Source organism: Rhinopithecus bieti, unplaced genomic scaffold (assembly GCF_001698545.2).
Source record: "Rhinopithecus bieti isolate Rb0 unplaced genomic scaffold, ASM169854v2 scaffold_48679, whole genome shotgun sequence".
Classification (NCBI taxonomy): Eukaryota; Metazoa; Chordata; class Mammalia; order Primates; family Cercopithecidae; genus Rhinopithecus; species Rhinopithecus bieti.
The window spans coordinates 486136-502256 of NW_016819378.1; the positions used below are offsets into that span (position 1 = coordinate 486136).

At 56.9% G+C, this 16121-nt stretch overlaps 1 protein-coding gene across 1 annotated transcript in view; it reads right to left on the reverse strand.

Annotated features, from left to right (window-relative positions):
* Positions 1-16121, reverse strand: part of LRP1 (LDL receptor related protein 1) — an 86327-nt gene that overhangs the window by 31694 nt on the left and 38512 nt on the right. The window contains 19 exon segments of the mRNA XM_017858864.1: positions 635-769; positions 1151-1291; positions 1476-1625; positions 1866-1960; positions 2051-2225; positions 2451-2678; positions 2986-3117; positions 3402-3646; positions 4284-4448; positions 4630-4834; positions 5780-5977; positions 6185-6430; positions 7900-8100; positions 8531-8713; positions 12469-12636; positions 14258-14338; positions 14738-14854; positions 15606-15731; positions 15870-16010. Of these exon segments, the coding sequence (XP_017714353.1) occupies positions 635-769; positions 1151-1291; positions 1476-1625; positions 1866-1960; positions 2051-2225; positions 2451-2678; positions 2986-3117; positions 3402-3646; positions 4284-4448; positions 4630-4834; positions 5780-5977; positions 6185-6430; positions 7900-8100; positions 8531-8713; positions 12469-12636; positions 14258-14338; positions 14738-14854; positions 15606-15731; positions 15870-16010 (3132 nt within the window).

Here is a 16121-nt window from a genome sequence, read left to right on the forward strand (position 1 = left end):
CCCCACCCCCCCCACCCCCCCACCCCGCAAGCTCATAAATCAGTTAGCAGGTTCTTGTGAAATGCGTCTGAGTTTCATTCCTTTTCTTCAACCCTTGCTGAGCCCAGCCCAGGCCCATCATCTCCTTACACTCCGATTACTCCTAATAGCCTCCTAACTGGTTTAACTGCCTCTGTTTCTTCCCCATCACCAATGTGGTCAGGTTGATCTTCCCCAAACATCACTTTCCAGGCACTCCTGGCTGAGAACACAGGAGCCCCGCCTAGCTCACAGCCTTATCTCCAGGACTTCCCCACACTTTGCCCACCACTCTTGGCTGGGGCCCCCACACACACCTTACATTGTGTATAGTTCCCTCTTCTTTGAGCCATGCATCCAAATCCTACTTGCCCTATAAAACCCAGCTCAGAGCATGCCTCTTCCATGCAGCTGCCAGTGATCTGCCTGCTGACATCTATTTTTCCAAAATCCTACTGGAGGCACTGGAGACTCATAGCCACTTCATGGTCCAGTGTCCCCTACACCATGAATGTAGTCTTGTCCCCAAGGTAAGAAGAGGAAGGTGGGGCTGTAGGGTAGGAGGGGTCAGGGTTGGGGAGCTGGGACAAGGCTGGGAGGAGAGCCAGGCACTGACCCTCACAGGCCTGCTGGCCACTCCGGAGGCTATAGCCGGCTGTGCACATGCAGGAGCGGGTCGTCTCTGACGTGGGCAGGCAGAGCTGGGAGCAGTCACCGTTGTTGACACTGCAGGGGTTGGTGCCCTTATGGTCTGGGGGCAGGTGGGAGGCAGAGGGAAAGGGTTAGGTGGCCCTCCTTGGGACCTCAGGGTCAGGCTTGGGCTGCTCAGAAACAGAATGGTCACTGCCTTTACCCTGGACCTAATGGGAGTCACCACCCCACCCGGCTCTCAGGTTTTCTGTCCTCCTGGGCCCCTGGCCTTATGAATAGGGCTGCTGGAAGCCTATAAGGTGCCTTTGTGAGAAGGAAACAAGGAATCCCTTTGGGTGGTGGGTGCAGCCTAACCTACTTACTCCCTTGCCCCGTGCAGCCTAACCTACTTACTCCCTTGCCCCATGGACCTGCAGCCTGCAGCTCTGGAGCCTCCCCTGTTACCCCTGAGACCCCAGCGGCCGCCCGGCCTCACACTTACCCAGCTGGATGCTCTCATCATAGACCTTCATGTGCATCACCAGGGTGGTGCTGTTCCGCAGGACGACGGAGCCCAAGCCGTCGGCCTTGCTGCATGTGCCCATCTTCTCCGACACCTGATCTGCCCACCACAGCTTGTCCCCTGGTGCAGTAGGAGGGGATGAGACCCTTGGGAAGGCCCCACACCCAGCTTTCCTGAAGGGCCCATTGGCTCTAAGTCATCAGGCCCCCCCACATGGTGAGATTCTGACCCAAGCCAGCCCATCTCCCAGTAGGTCTGGCCTGGCCTGCTCTGTGTCATCTCTGCTTCACCCAGCAGCCCTCACCCATGATGGCCAGGGCGGTGGCCTTGCCCAGCTGGCTCCGCATGGCATCGATGACCTCCAGCCCACTCCCATCCAGGTTGCAGCGGTTGATGGTGTGGTTCCCGGAGCTGATCCAGTAGAGTTTGCTTTCAGGGAAGTCAATAGCCAGACCTGGAAAAGGGGGTGTCACTGCCAGGGAGTCTAGCCCAGGGCTGGGGATCCAGGGATGGGAGCAGAGGATGTGTGTAAGGATGTGTGGCTGTGCGTGGGGGGGAGGTGAGGGGGCAGGTGGTGAGAACAGGCACTAAGCTGCGGCTCTGGGGAGGCTGAGGGGCACCTGAGAGACCCTGCGAGCACCTCCTGGTCAAGGAAGTAGGGAAAGGCTGTGGGGGTGGGCAGGGAAGCTCGTACCCACGGGGCCCTTCTGGCCACTGAAGAGCAGGGTGCGATTGCTGCCGTCCATGTTGGCCATGCTGATGTTGTCACCATCGGTCCAGTAGAGCTTCCTGGGGGGAGAGTACCAAGAGGGAAAGGTCAGGGTCCTCTTCTTCCCAGCCCCACACCCCATGCTCCCTGGCCCTGGGCCCTAGACTGACCCACGCAGAGGGTGGACGACAAGGCCATGGGGCTGCTCCAGGCCCTGCACCACTGCGTTCTTGAAGGAGCCATCCAGCCGGGCCACATTGATCTGCTTCTTATTGGTGTCATAGCTTGTCCAGAACAGGTTTCGGGAGACCCAGTCCACAGCCAGCCCATGGGCATTTGGCAAGTCTGAGGGCACAAGCAGGGAGTCGGTTGTTGGGTGTCTGCAGGGCAGTGGGTCAGGAGGGGAGCCAGTGTGCTTTCTGGAGAAAAGGGATCAGGAAACCAGGCTGGAGAACTGAGGGGCAACAGGACTGGGAGAAGGACCACTCGGATCAAGGAGACCAGGGTTGGGAGCAAGGGGTGGGTGGGGGTGCCCATGTCCACTGGTGGGCATCCAGGGCCAGGAAGAACCTGCAGAGACGACCGTCTCCACGCCTGTGCCGTTGATGAAGGCCCGCTTGATGGCCTGTGTCCGCACATCAGACCAGTACACACGCTGCTCACGGGCATCGTAGTCTAGCACTGTGACGTTGTCGATGTCGGGCACCGTGAAGGAAATGATGTAGTTGTAGTAGGGGGCATCCAGGTCCACACCTCGGATCTCCATCTGACGTGCGTACAGCAGGAACTTCTTAAACTCTGTGGGGCACGGGCTGGTCACTGAAGGCAGTCCCTGCCTCTGTGCTTCCCACCCACCTGGTTTCAGGCCCTGCCTTCTTCTGGATCTGTCTGTTTGCTACTGGCCCTTGGTTCCATGGACACACCCCACTGGGTGCAGCCTCCCTGGCAGACCTGTAGCCCCTTCTCACAGTGGCTGTCTCTGGAGCCTCTCCTATTGGGACCCTCCTGACTGGGACTCTGCCTTTGGTGACAACCAGGAGCCTGGGGCCTGCAGCCTTCCCTCCAGCCTCAGTTGCTCACTGGCTCTGGAGGGAGGGGCTCCTACCATAGCAAGTAGTTTTGTCCTTGTGGAGCTTCATGAGGTGGGGGCAGGCACAGGACACGGTCCGGTTGTAGTTGATGAGACACAGGTGGGAGCAGGGGCCCCGGCCCCCATTGGCCTCACAGGGATTGGGAGCTGGGGGCAGGGTGGAGAAGAGAAGAAGCCAGACAATCCTGTGACTTGCTGCTCCCTACATGGACCACCCCTCCCTCACCCACTCTCCTCCCCCTGTTCCAGCAGCCACTACTGCTAGACCCTCCTCTGCTGCTAGACAGTGCCTCTGTCAACAGCCGGCCCACCCCTGCCGTCCCAGCACACTTGCTCCTGTTCTCACTGCCCTCTCCTCTCCTAAGAGCTTCTAGAGCTTCTGAAGAGGCTGCTGGCTCCCTTCCGGCTGCTCGAGGCCCTGAGCCCCTTACCCATGGGCTGGCGGGAAGGGTGGTACACCTGCAGGTCAAAGGGCTGGGTGTTGGTCCTCTGTACCACGGTGACATTGTGGCCGGTCCACTTGTTGGCCTTAGCCAGCGTGTTTGTTCGCCAGTCAGTCCAGTAGACCTCCCCCCCGTACAGCGTCACTGCAAACGGGTGTGATAGGAACTCATGTCCCCGAAGCACCTCCATGTGGCCAGAGCCGTCGTAACGGGCTGAGTAAATGGCATCTGACCTGAGAGCATGATGGAGCAGAATGAGGATGCCAGCCGGGAACTCAGCCCTCAGAGCTCTGCCCAGGCGCCCATCCTCTGGGCCCTGGCCACAGCCCTCCCAACGAAGAGCACAGGACCGTTCCCTCCCCTAAGCCCTGCTGGCCAGAGCAGATAGACAGAATGACCAAGGTGTGAGAACCCAACAGGTCCAGGTTTCAGCTCTCAGGCCCCAATTCCCAAGCCCCGAGGGAATCTTTCAGTCACTTCTCCCCAGGGCTGCTGTCAGCACTAAGGGCTTTGATGAAAGTCAGAAAAATGCACCCTCCCAGGGCAGACCAATTAGAAAGAAGTTTCCCCTCCCTCTGGGCAGACACAGCCCCAGCAGAGGGAACACAGGGAGAGGACAGGTAAGTGGAGAGGACGGTACAGTGTGAATAACCACAGCTGAGGGCCCTGCTTCCGCCTCCTCTACCCGCCCCCTCCCCTCAGCCCCGGTCTCCCCACGCCCCTCTGTCCTTCTCCTGTGCCCAATCCTTTGCCACTGTTCCTAGTTCTAGATCCCTTGGGCCTTCTCACCATCCTTGTGACCACAGTTCCCTCCCCACCCTGTCCTGGTGCCACAGACTTGGGCCTCCCCAGGGCATAGAGGGCACTGACCTGGCATCAATCCAAAGGATGCGCTTCTCCAGGTAGTCCACAGTGAGCCCGTTGGGCCAGCCCCCGGAGCCGGTCTCCCGGTGCACGGTGCGGCGCCCGGCCCCACTCATGGAGGCTGCCTCGATGCGGGGCAGGCTGGCGTCCCAGTCTGTCCAAAACAGGATCCTGGGGAGTGGGGAGGGGTCAGGAGGGCTAAAGTTGGGGCCCTCGGGGAAGGACTGTGGTGGGATCCTAGGTAGAAAGTAGGAGGAGACAAAGGGCACTGAGAAGTAAGGTGTCCCTGGCCAAGCTGAATGGGACTTCAGGTGGGCCATGGGGCCAGGAGAGGGCTGGGCAGGGTCCTCACCCATCCCGGGGATCCAGTGCGATTGCCCTTGGGTGCTCAATGTCACCGGCCAGCAGAGTGGTCCGGAGGGTCCCATCCAGCTTGGCCACCTCGATCTGGTCCAGGTTACTCTCCACCCAGTAGATGTTGCCTGCAATCCAGTCTACAGCCAGGCCCTCGGGTGTGGCCAGGCCGTACTGAATCACCACCTCAAAACTAGTCAGGGCTGGAGAAGAGAGGGCAGTGAAAGGTTAGCCTCTCCTGAGGAGCTGTGCATGAATGTGTGAAATCCTGGGAGCCCTCAATGACCCACCCTCAATCCTGGAACCTCTGCCAAAGTTTCTGATGTGCCCATATTCAAGAGTAGGACTCCTATTGTCTCCCTAACCTTTTTTTTTTTTGAGACAGGGTCTTTTGTCACCAAGGCTGGATACAGTGGCATGATCATGGCTCACGGCAGCCTCAACTGCCTGAGCTCAAGTGACTGCCATAAAGATTTTTCCACCCTAACACATTATTCGTGTGCCTCATTGTTTTAGAGACTGTTGCACAGTGTGAATATCATCACAGTTTACTTAGCCTCCTCTTGTTGATGGAAATTTGTAATGGTTTCAAGTTTTCCTTATTACAAACAATACAAACTTCTCTAGTAAAACGTGCCTCTTCCAAGTCTTTGCTCAGATGTCACCTTCTCAGAGGACCTTCCTTGACCACACAACTGAAAACAGCCTGTTTTGATCACTGCTTCATGCCCACTGCCCAGTGTGTACAGTGGGCACTCACTATCGTGTATGACTGAAGGAAGTCTGGAAGTCTGGGGTGCGCCAAGCTGCCTGGGACAGAAGGCAGGGTTCAGGTACGCCTCTCCTAAGTGGCTTTTTTCTTTCAAGCCTGCAATTCCAGATCTGGGGAGCAGAGCTCCAGGCCATTCCAAGGTAAGGGTGATCATTTTGTTAATTATCAGGCTGGCAGTTCTGCTGACGATAATTACGGGGCGTCAGGCATGGAGACCTACAGCAAAATCTAACCCAATTAACAGAAGTGTGGGGGATGGGGGAGCTAAGCCTCTGCTTTGGGGCCACTTGGATGGGACCTGTGCCCCTAGCGCCTAAGTGCTCCGCCTGCGTGCATCCCGCCAGGCAGCAATCGGTAGTCAGCAATGGGTAGTCACCTCCGTTGTCCAGCAGCTTCCCGCGATAGATCTTGTCCTCCACCACGTCGGTCCAGTAGAGGGCGCTCTGGCTGAGGTGAAAGTCCAGGGCGATGGTGTTGCGCAGGCCGGGCACCAGGACGCTATAGTCTCCTTTGTGAAGATCGATGCGCCGGATCTCATGCCGGTTGGAGAAGATGATGAACGGCTTGAAGGGGTCTGGGGTGGGAGGGATGTGACGGGGTCAGCAGGGGGCTAGCTGCCCGCGTGCCACCCGTTCGGGCGCAGGCAGGTCTCTGCTGGTCCCGGCACTGGGGGCTAGGGTGGAAAACTCAGCCTTTGGCACCTGGCCACCAAGCCCAACCCACTGCAGCTCAGAGGCCTGCCTGCCTCGGCCTGCCCCGCCACACCTCACTGTTGTCTCACCCAGGCTGCGGCAGCTCTCCCCATCAGGTTCCAGGACCCAGCCCTCGTAGCAGGAGCACTTCACGCTGAACTTGTTCTGGTCGCACTTTTGGCTGCATTTGAGATGCTTGGCACAGTAGCTCTGGATCTGGCAGGTGTGGTTGTCGGGCCCCAGCTCCATGCCCAGAGGGCAGGAACACACAATGCCTTCGCCAGGTGCCACTGAGCAGTTGTGGCTGCAGCCACCGTTATTCAGAGAGCACTGGTCTGGGGGAGGGGCAGGCAGGGAACAGACCCAGGGTCAGAAGCTGAGACGAGGCAAGACCGCAGCCCTGCTGGGCCAAGTTCTGGGCAGCCTGGACCGAGTCCTCGTGCCCTGCCCATGGCCCCATTTGTCTCCATTCCTGCTGAGCTTCAGCCCAAGACTTCCTGGGCTCCCTCAGGACCAGAATTGGGACCCCTGCACCCACCAGCTGGCACCATACCTCCGCTTCCCACAGGGAGCACCCCTCAATAGCTCTGTCTGGTCTCAATATGTCCCCCCCTTCTTGGGCCCAAGGCGGGGGACCCCAGCTTTTTGTCTCCCTGGGAGGGACCCTGGGAGGTCCTTAGGTCCAGTCTCCTTGTGCTGATCTCTCCTGATCTGGAGGGGTTTGGGGTGGGGTGCAGTAGGGCCTATCCTGCCCTGGGTCCTCTGGCACACCCTGGAACCTGCCAGCCTGACAGATGGCCTGTAGGCAGTTCTCCCAGTCAGTCCCTGTGGCCTTATCTTCCACTCCTCCCTTCCAAGGAACTGGGGGCTCTGCCTAGCTAAGAGGACCAGATAAAGCTGCTCTGCTCCTTATCCCCAAGTCACATCACATCGTCCTCCCTGACTCCTGGACTCCCCCAACCTCATTTCTTTTGGTCTTGAATGGGCACCCTCCTCCCCTTGCCTTTGTTTGTTTGACACAGGGTCTCGCTCTGTCGCCCAGGCTGGAGTACAGTGGCAGGATGTTGGCTCACTGCAACCTCTGCCTCCCAGGTTCAGGTGATTCTCCTGCCTCCTCTGCCTCCCAAGTAGCTGGGACTACAGATATGTCCAGCTAATTTTTGTATTTTTAGTAGAGACAGGGTTTCGCCATGTTGGCCAGGCTGGTCTCGAATTCCTGAGCTCAAGTGATCTGCCTGCCTCAGCCTCCCAAAGTGCTGGAATGCCAGGCATGAAGCCACCGCACCTGCCCCCATGCCTTCTCACTCACTCTGCAAGTTCTGCCTGTCCTTGGGAACCCCATGCAATCCCCACATCCTCCAGGAAGCCTGCCCTGACCATCAGCACTCAATCCTGGTGTCTTTGTCTCCAAAAGACCACTCCACACCTCTCTGTGGTATGTATGTGGGCGAGGGGTCCATGTCTCCACAGCAGTTTAGGAGCTGTGCGACCTTGGCCCAGGTCTGGGGGACCACTGTGGAACCCCTCTATGCCTCAGTGCTCCCATCTGTAAAATGGAGAGAACAGAGCTCCTGGCCCTCAGGGATACCTTGGGAATAAACTGCTCTAATGGTGTGGCTCGCTCAGCACAGCGCCATGGGGAGTGCCAGGTCCACACAGGCTGCTGGTGACCACTCTGGGTGCTGCTTGCCTGCCCGGCTGCCAGAGCTGCTCTCTCCTAGACTCAGGTACCCCCCAAGACTGGCCTTGGCCCAGACTCCTACCCAGCCACCCTCCCCACCCTTCTCCTGGGACCAGGTCTCACCGCAGAGCTCGCCCTCATCTGAGCCGTCGCCGCAGTCGTCGTTGCCATCACACAGCTTGTCAGGGGGCAGGCAGACTGAGGTGTTGTTGGCACAGGGGTGTGAGGGTGGCCTGCAGGCCAGGGACTCGCAGTTCTCCTCATCTGAGTTATCCTCACAGTCGTTGTCGCCATCACACACCCACGCTTTGCTGATGCACCGAGCTGAGGGACAGGTGCATTATGAGGGCCCAGGCCTGGGGACTGGGGCTCCCCCTGCCCTTCCTTCCAGGCCCCATGGGCTTCTCTAATAGGGTCAGGATTGCAATGCTGTGGGGTCCACGAGGAACCCTGAGGCTTTTTGGGTCAAATTCACATAGGCAACAAAGAAGGCAGGAATCTACAGCAGGAGGTGCTGAAGCTCAACTCTGGCAAGGGTTTTGGCTCCTGGGGTCCTCTGTGCGGGCCCTGGCCCTTCATGCCCTCCCCCACCCATGATACACAAGCTTCCTCTGGACTGCCTTTTGCCTTGCACTGTCCCCAGCCCCATGCCACACAGCACAGTGCCATCCCCCTTGCCGCTACTCTGCTCTCAACAGGGTCTCCTCCTGCCCACATTGTGCTGTTCCAGATGCCCTCCAACCCTCCTCTTCACCTGAGTCCTTGCAGCCAAACTTGACACTGGGGTCGCAGACGTGGGTCACTCCCTCACAGCTCTTCTCGTCGCTGGAGTCCATGCAGTCAGTGTCCCCATCGCAGCGCCACCGCAGGGGGATGCACAGTCCATCCAGCCGGCACTGGAACTCATCAGTGTGGCAGCCACCAGGGGGCCTCGTGGCTGCAGAGGGACAGTAGAGGGCCTCAGGAGGGAGGGGTTGCCCAGGTCAGCCCTCCTCATCCCTGCGCCCTGCAACCCGCCCTGCAACCCCAGTATGCCCAGCCTGGGGCTATGAGCAGAGGCAGGCCTGGAGAGTCTGCTGAGTTTTGCTGACACTCCTTGGAAGCACCAACTCGGTAGTAGATTCAGGAGGCATCACACCTCCAAGGGCCCACAATCATCTCATCTAATCCCCCCATTGACACAGGAGATCTCGACTGGAGAAGCAATTCACTAAGGCCTGAGCCCAAATGCCCACCACCTTAGCCTCTATTTCATTCGTTCATGCCACAAATGTTTACTGAGTGCCTCTTGTGTGCCAGGCACTGTCCTGGGGCCAGCACTGAACCAGACAAAGTCCTTACCCTCACGGAGCTTAGGTTCTAATGGGGAACAGAGACAAGATATAACCTATAAATCTCGACTGTAATTTCAGGTATTGATAAAGCTATGGAGATAAAGCTGGGTAAAGGCTGAGAGCGATGGGGGTGATCCGTCAGGTAAGATGGTCAGGGAAGGCCTCTGGGCAGAAGGCATCTGAGCAGAGGCCTGCATGAAGAGTGAGTGAGCCCAGAGGATCCCTGGAGGCACACTCCAGGCAAAGAGAACAGCCGCTGCAAAGTCTCATCTCTGAGACAGGACTATGCTGGCACTTCAGAAAACGCTACACAGGCCAGGCGCAGTGGCTTACGCCTGTAATCCCAGCACTTTGGTAGGCCAAGGCAGGCGGATCACGAGGTCAGGAGATCGAGACCATCCTGGCTAACACGGTGAAACTCCATCTCTACTAAAAATACAAAAAATTAGCCGGGCGTGGAGGCAGGCGCCTGTAGTCCCAGCTACCCCGGAGGCTGAGGCAGGAGAATGGCATGAACCCGGGAGGCGGAGCTTGCAGTGAGCCGAGATCGCGCCACTGGACTCCAGCCTGGGCAACAGAGTGAGACTCCATCTCAAAAAAAAAAAACAAAACACCACGGCTGGAGTAGAGCGCAGGGGAGGGGAGGGCAGGAATGCAGGTCAGAAGGGTAGGGTAGGGGGCCCTGCAGGCCATGCAGAGGGGCTTGGCATTCGTTCCAAGGGTGCAGTACAGGCTCGAGGGTAGGGCTGGGGCATGATCTGACTTATGTTGTCAGGATCACTCTGGCTGCTGTCCTGAGATCTGACTCAGGAGGCCTGGAGAGGAGCAGGAGCACTGCCTGGTGGAGTCTCACACTCATACACTCATGCTGCCACAGGCACCCCGCTCCTCCCCCTTCCCTACCCTGGACCTGGCTGATGCTCTCATCTCATGCCGGGACTTTCAGCAACAGTCTCTGAACTGATTTTCCTTTCTTGGGGCCCCTGAACCTCTTTTCAATCTAATCTTCCTGCAGGGCTGTGTTCCGAAATCACCTCCTACATCGCAGCACCTTCCAGCTTGGAAATCCTTCAAAGGTTCCCTGTGCCTCCCAAATCAAGCCTCTTACTGATTTACACCTGCTGTCATCATCTGCCCCCTTTGAGGACAGCCTCATTCCCCACTGTCCCTGCATTAGCCTTTCCTTCGGTTTGAACGGCCCCACTTGGCACCACTGTCACCCTACAGAAGTGCTCAATTTCACCCTGTAAGTCTTGACAACAGCATTCTCCAGACCATGCCATCCCCACTGGAAGACCCTCCCTCCTGTCCATTTACCTGCAGTCTAAACACAACTCCTCCTGAATGGTCCCAGATCATCCAGCTCATACCATAGTTAACAACTGCTACCAGTAGTGACATCCTGCTCCCCCATGCCAGGCCTCACATACCTCAGCTCATTTCATACAGGAGGATGCCCAGGCTCAGGGGAAGCAACTTGTCCAAATTTGCCCAGCTTATCTGGGAGGGGCAGGGAGCTCTTCTCACCATACCACGCAGCCTCCAGAGGCCCCTTCTCAGAACCCCAAGGGATATCACCTGTGCCCCTTACCCTCCCCTTCACAGAGATGGCCCTGGAGACTATTTCCTGAGCTTCCTGTAGCCTTAGCTGTCCTCCCTCTCAGGGCGGGGCTCAAGGTGGGCACTCAAAGCTGTCCAGTCTTCTCCTACTAGGGTGGGAATGTGCCCTAACTCTGTAAGGCAGAGGCTGTAATCTGATGATCCATGGGTCAGATAAGGCCTGCAGGAAGAGTTTGGTCTGTAGTTTTTTTTAAACTTTTTTTTTTCTTTTGAGACAAGGTCTGATTCTGTCACCCAGCTTACAGCTCACTGCAGCCTCAACCTCCTGGGCTCAAGTGATCCTCTCACCTCAGCCTTCTGAGTAGCTGGGACTACAGGCATGTGCTAATTTTGTTTATTTTTTATAGAGAAAGGGGTCTCACTATGTTGCCCGGGCTGGTCTTAAACTCCTAGAAACAAGTGATCCTCCTGCCTTGCCTCCCAAAGTGCTGGGATTACAGGTGTGAATCACCACACCCAACTCTTTTTTTTTTTTCAAGATGAGGTCTCGCTATGTTGACCAGGCTGGTCTTGAACCCCTGGCCTCAAGTGATCCTCCCACCTCACCCTCCAAAAGTGCTGGGATTATAGGCATGAGCCACCATGCCTGGCCTGCACCCAGCCTTTTAAAATTTCTAAAATCAACTGCCAGTTGGTATGGCTTGAATTGTATTCCCTAAAAAGATATTAGTCCTACCCCATAATACCTGTGAATATGACTTTATTTGGAAATAGTGTCTTTGCAGACGCTCAACTTAAGATGAGGTCATAAGGGTGCATCCTAATCCAATATGACAGGTGTCCTCACAGAAAGGGGAAATGGGGATCTGGTGACAGACATGCCCACAGGGAGGACACCGTGTGAAGATGAAGGCAGAGATCGGGTCAAGTTTCAACAAGCCAAGGAGCTGCAAAGATTGCCAGCAAACCACGGAGGCTGGGGAGAGGCCTGGCACAGAATCTCCCACACGGCCTCAGAAGGAACCCACCCTGCCAACAGTTGGGTCGGGGACTTCAAGCCTCCAGAACCGTGAGACGAGAGAAACTAATACTGTAGTGTTAAAAGTTTGGTAGTTTTCACATAAAAATCTGCACATCTGATTTCTCCTGAAGTCAAGGCAAACCTGGGTTTACATTCCTCCATGGTAATAATAGGCCAGAGCTAGAAAGCCAGCATCCCTTGAGAGGAAAACATCCCATCCCTCCAGAAAACTAGGCCTCCACCACCCCCGAGGCTGGGCTCCAGAGGCCGGGGCACTGGGAGCCTGTGGAGCCAGCCCCTCTCTCCTCTGTCTCCTCATGCTCATTCATCCCTGCCTGCAGCATCCTTTTCTCAAGCTACTATTTACCAAACACAGGCTGTGTGCTGAGCACTCTTCGTGCATGATCTCACTAAACCCCCACATCAACGCTGTGATGTTGGTGCTATTATTACCCCACTTTGCAGACAAAACTCACAGAGGCCCATGGAGATTAAGTAACTTGCTCAAGGCCACCCAGATAATAAGCTGCAGAGCTGGAGCTCAAACCCAAGGCCACCAACTGCAAAGCGCATGATATTAACAGTGTGTGACAATGATTTTTTGGCAACCTCCCTCTCCCACAGGACCGGGAGCTCCTGAAGGACAAGAGCCATGCCTAGGCTACCTCTGGCTCCCAGATGGTGGCCGACACACCGTGGGTCTGAAAGATGGATGGGCTGGGTGTCTGACGCAGGGGGCTTGATCTCATCCCCGCCCCATGGGCCCCCGGTGCCCACCCTGGTTGGTGCAGTTGGCATGTGTCTCATCACTATAATCTCCGCAGTCATTGTCCCCATCGCAGGTCCAGTGCTCAGGGATGCAGCGCCCGCTGTTGCACTTGAACTGGGTGCTAGAGCAGGAGTGGCTGCAGCCGGCTTCGTCACTGTTGTCCCCACAGTCATTGTCTGGGGGGAGGGAAGAAGGGGACAGGCAAAGAGGGAGTTGGTGGAGCAGCCTTCTCTGTGATCCCAGCTTGGGCCCCCTGCCCAGAACCCACCCTCGGCCCACCCCAACCCCCCCGCTGGGAAAATAACAAACAGAAAAGACACAGAAACTGCATAGACTGCAGCATGCACCATGGCCCACGTGGTCGGAATGGGGAGGAGGAGAAGGCTCCTGGAGGGCCCCTCACTGAAGCTCAGAAAGGCTGGGTGTAGGGAACATTAAACATTCCTTTCCCCTTTCTGGCAGGTGTGGGAACAGGGGTCTGCTTGCTTTTGGGGAAAAGGCAGGGGTTTCTCTAGTTTTGGAGGGAGAGAGGTAGGTGGGGTACAGGTAAGGCCTCTCTAATGGGGTGAGACGAGCTTTACAGGCCTGCCCTGAGCCTGGCACTGCTGAGTACCATGCTCTGGGTGCCTGGCTCACAGGGGCCCTGCCTGTGGTTGGCAAGGGTGGGGGCCACTTCTGGACCAAGCTCACTGAGGCTGACTGAAGGAAGCTCCTGCTTTCTCAGCCTTGGGTGGGGGCTGCTCAACTTCACCCTCCACATTTATGGGACACATGGTAGAGACTGCGGTTTGGATTATGTTCCTGCCTCTTTTCCAACTAGATTTGCTTCTCTAACTCTCTCCTCCCCCTACATCTTGGCCTTCTTGTCACCATCTCTCTGTTATCTCCTTTCCTGAGAGGCTCCCTCTGCCCTCTCTGCTTCTTTCCTGTCCACTATTTGCTTTCTCCCTGTTTTCTGCTCTCCCTCCTCTCTGTCGCTTTTTCTTCACATCCTAGCAGCTCTGGAGTGGGGGCCTGGAGAACCTGCAGGGGGCTGGGGCCAGCTGGGCTCTGGGTGATGGTGCATGTGCTTCTATGCACTGACCGGCAGGCTCAGGACAGGTCTGTTCGTCAGAGCCGTCCCCACAATCCTTCTCTGAAACACAGAAACCGCCGGGGCAACCATTGGCACGCGAGACACAGCAAACGTGAGGGGCAACGTGGCACTGACCCAACACATCCGCTCACACATCAGCTGGGACAGGAACCAATGGGGCAGCACGTCACAACACAACGCAGACCCAACAGAGCCCTGAGACACCACACATGGCGGTCACCTGCCCGCACATTTACACACACAATAGCCCCAGTGGCTCGAGGTTGACATCACCTGGTCCATGGCTAACTGCCAGGTGGGCTTCCGAGCCTCAAGCCCAGAGCCTGAGGGGTGCACCAAGGACTCCAGGAGATGGGGGTTTGCAGGGAGAAAGGAATCAGGCACTAGTTTCTCCTCACTCTGCCTCTCTGGCCCATCTCACTCGTCTCTTCCTGGCCCCCGAGCCCTACTAGAGGGTGGGCAGCTCAGGCCCTGCCTGGGGTAGGAACAACACTAAAAGGTGATGGCTGGGGTCTCCCCTGGGTCCATCGTGACTCCTCCTGGCATTTCTGACTTCTATTTTCTCCCAGGCAACCCAGCAGGGCTTCAGTGTCCTGGAGGGAGGCCCCGCTGGATTCTGAAGCCCTTTGCCTTCCCTGAAGGGCCTGGCTGTAGCCTCCAGCTGTCTTAGGAATTGGCAGGTGAAGAGAGCAAGCTCTTACCATTGTCGCATCGCCAGTTGATGTTGATACATCTGCCATTGTTGCAGGTAAACTGAGTCAGGGGGAAGCAGGTGGGATAGGCTGTGAGGAAGAAAGTAGCTGAGTAGGGCCTTCAAGATTACACAGCACCACAATACTGGGCAGGTGAGTGCAGGGGCCCTCCCATAACCAGCAGCCCTTAGCCCAGTCAGGAAGGGTGGGGAAGGCCCCACAGCAGTGCCTCTGCTGGAAACTCCACTCACTCACTCATCCCCATGAGTCAGCAGACACAGGACCTGTGCTGAGTGCTTTTCCTGCATGAGTTTGCTGAGACACAATGCTGTGATGATGGGGCTCTCCTCTCACAGAGGCCACCGAGATTAACTTGCTCAAGGCCACCCAAGTACTGAGTCGCAGGTGTCTCGGGCACCCCCAAGTGGCATGCTCTCAGGATGCCCCTTCCCCAGGCCCAGCCTGACTCCCTCTGCCCATCCCTCTTACCACACGAGGCGGACTCGTCAGAGCGGTCCCCACAGTCGTCATCCAGATCACACGTCCAGGAGATGGGGATGCAGCGGCCACTAGCACAGGAGAACTGGTTGGGGGGGCAGGTGCGGGCTGGGGGGCAGGGATGGGCGTGAGTACTCGTTGTCCTGACCCTCTCTTCACTGCCTCTTCTTCCCTATTATTCTCTGCCTTTGGTGTCCCTTATTTCCAAGGATCCAAAACCATTTCTCTTAGAGAATTCAAAACCGTCTCTGGTCTTACTGGATGCTTTACTCTTTCTCTCAAGGGGTCTCTGGTATCCTCCCAGGAGGAGATCTACCCTGCCTTGTTCCTGCTCTCCAGTCTAGAGCTGTGCTCCATCCCCTGTAAGCTCAGCCCTCTCAGTTTCCCAGGCTGGGAAGGGGATAGCAGACCCCCCTCCTGCTCAGGGCTCCATCCCCTCTGCCCTAAATTCTTTTCCTCCTTTATTTTATTTTATTTTTAGAGACAGGTCTCGCTCTTGTCTAGGCTGGAGTGCAGTGACATGACCATGGCTCACTGCAGCCTCAACCTCCCAGGCTCAAGTGATCCTCCCACCTCAGCCTCTCAAGTAGCTGGGACTAGAGGTACACGCCACCAGGCCTGGCAAATTTTTTAAATTTTTTGTAGAGAGTGGGAGGTCTCACTATGTTGGCCAGGCTGGTCTTGAGCTCCTGGGCTCAAGTGATCCTCTCACCTCAGCCTCCTAAAGTGCTGAGATTATAGGCATGAGCCACCGAACCTGGCCCCTGGGTTCTTTTCTCTCTTTCCCAGGCCTGACCCCTCGTCTCCCCTGCCTCCTTGACTGAGGGGTGCCTAGTGTGGTCTGAGCCCCATTCCACACCTGAACAAGTGGCATTGGACTCATCTTCACTGTTCCCACAGTCATTGTCCCCGTCGCAGAGCCAGCGGTTGGGGATGCACCGGTTGTTCTCGCACTTGAATCGGTCCGAGGGGCAGGTGTGCTGATCTGGGGAGGGAATGAGTCAGGGGTCAGCGAGAGGTTGGGTGCCCCCAGCTTCCTGCTCGCTCTGGGATAGGCACTGCCAGAGCTGAGCTGCCCTGCAGGTCTGCCATCCAACAGGGTGGGGCAGGGCAGGTGACTCACGGCAGAGGGCTGGGGCCTCATCACTGTTGTCCAGGCAGTCGTTGTCTCCATCACACTTCCAGCGCTCCTGGATGCAGCGGCTGTTGGCACAGGCAAACTCGCCCGGCTGGCACTGGGGTGGAGGCACGTAGGATGGGTTCGCTGTGGGCACCACAGGAGCATGAGGGGGAAAGTCAGACCCCGGTTGTGGGACAAGTGCTAAGCCCTTTGTACCATTTTTGTTTGTTTTACTATTTTTTTTTTTTTTTTTTT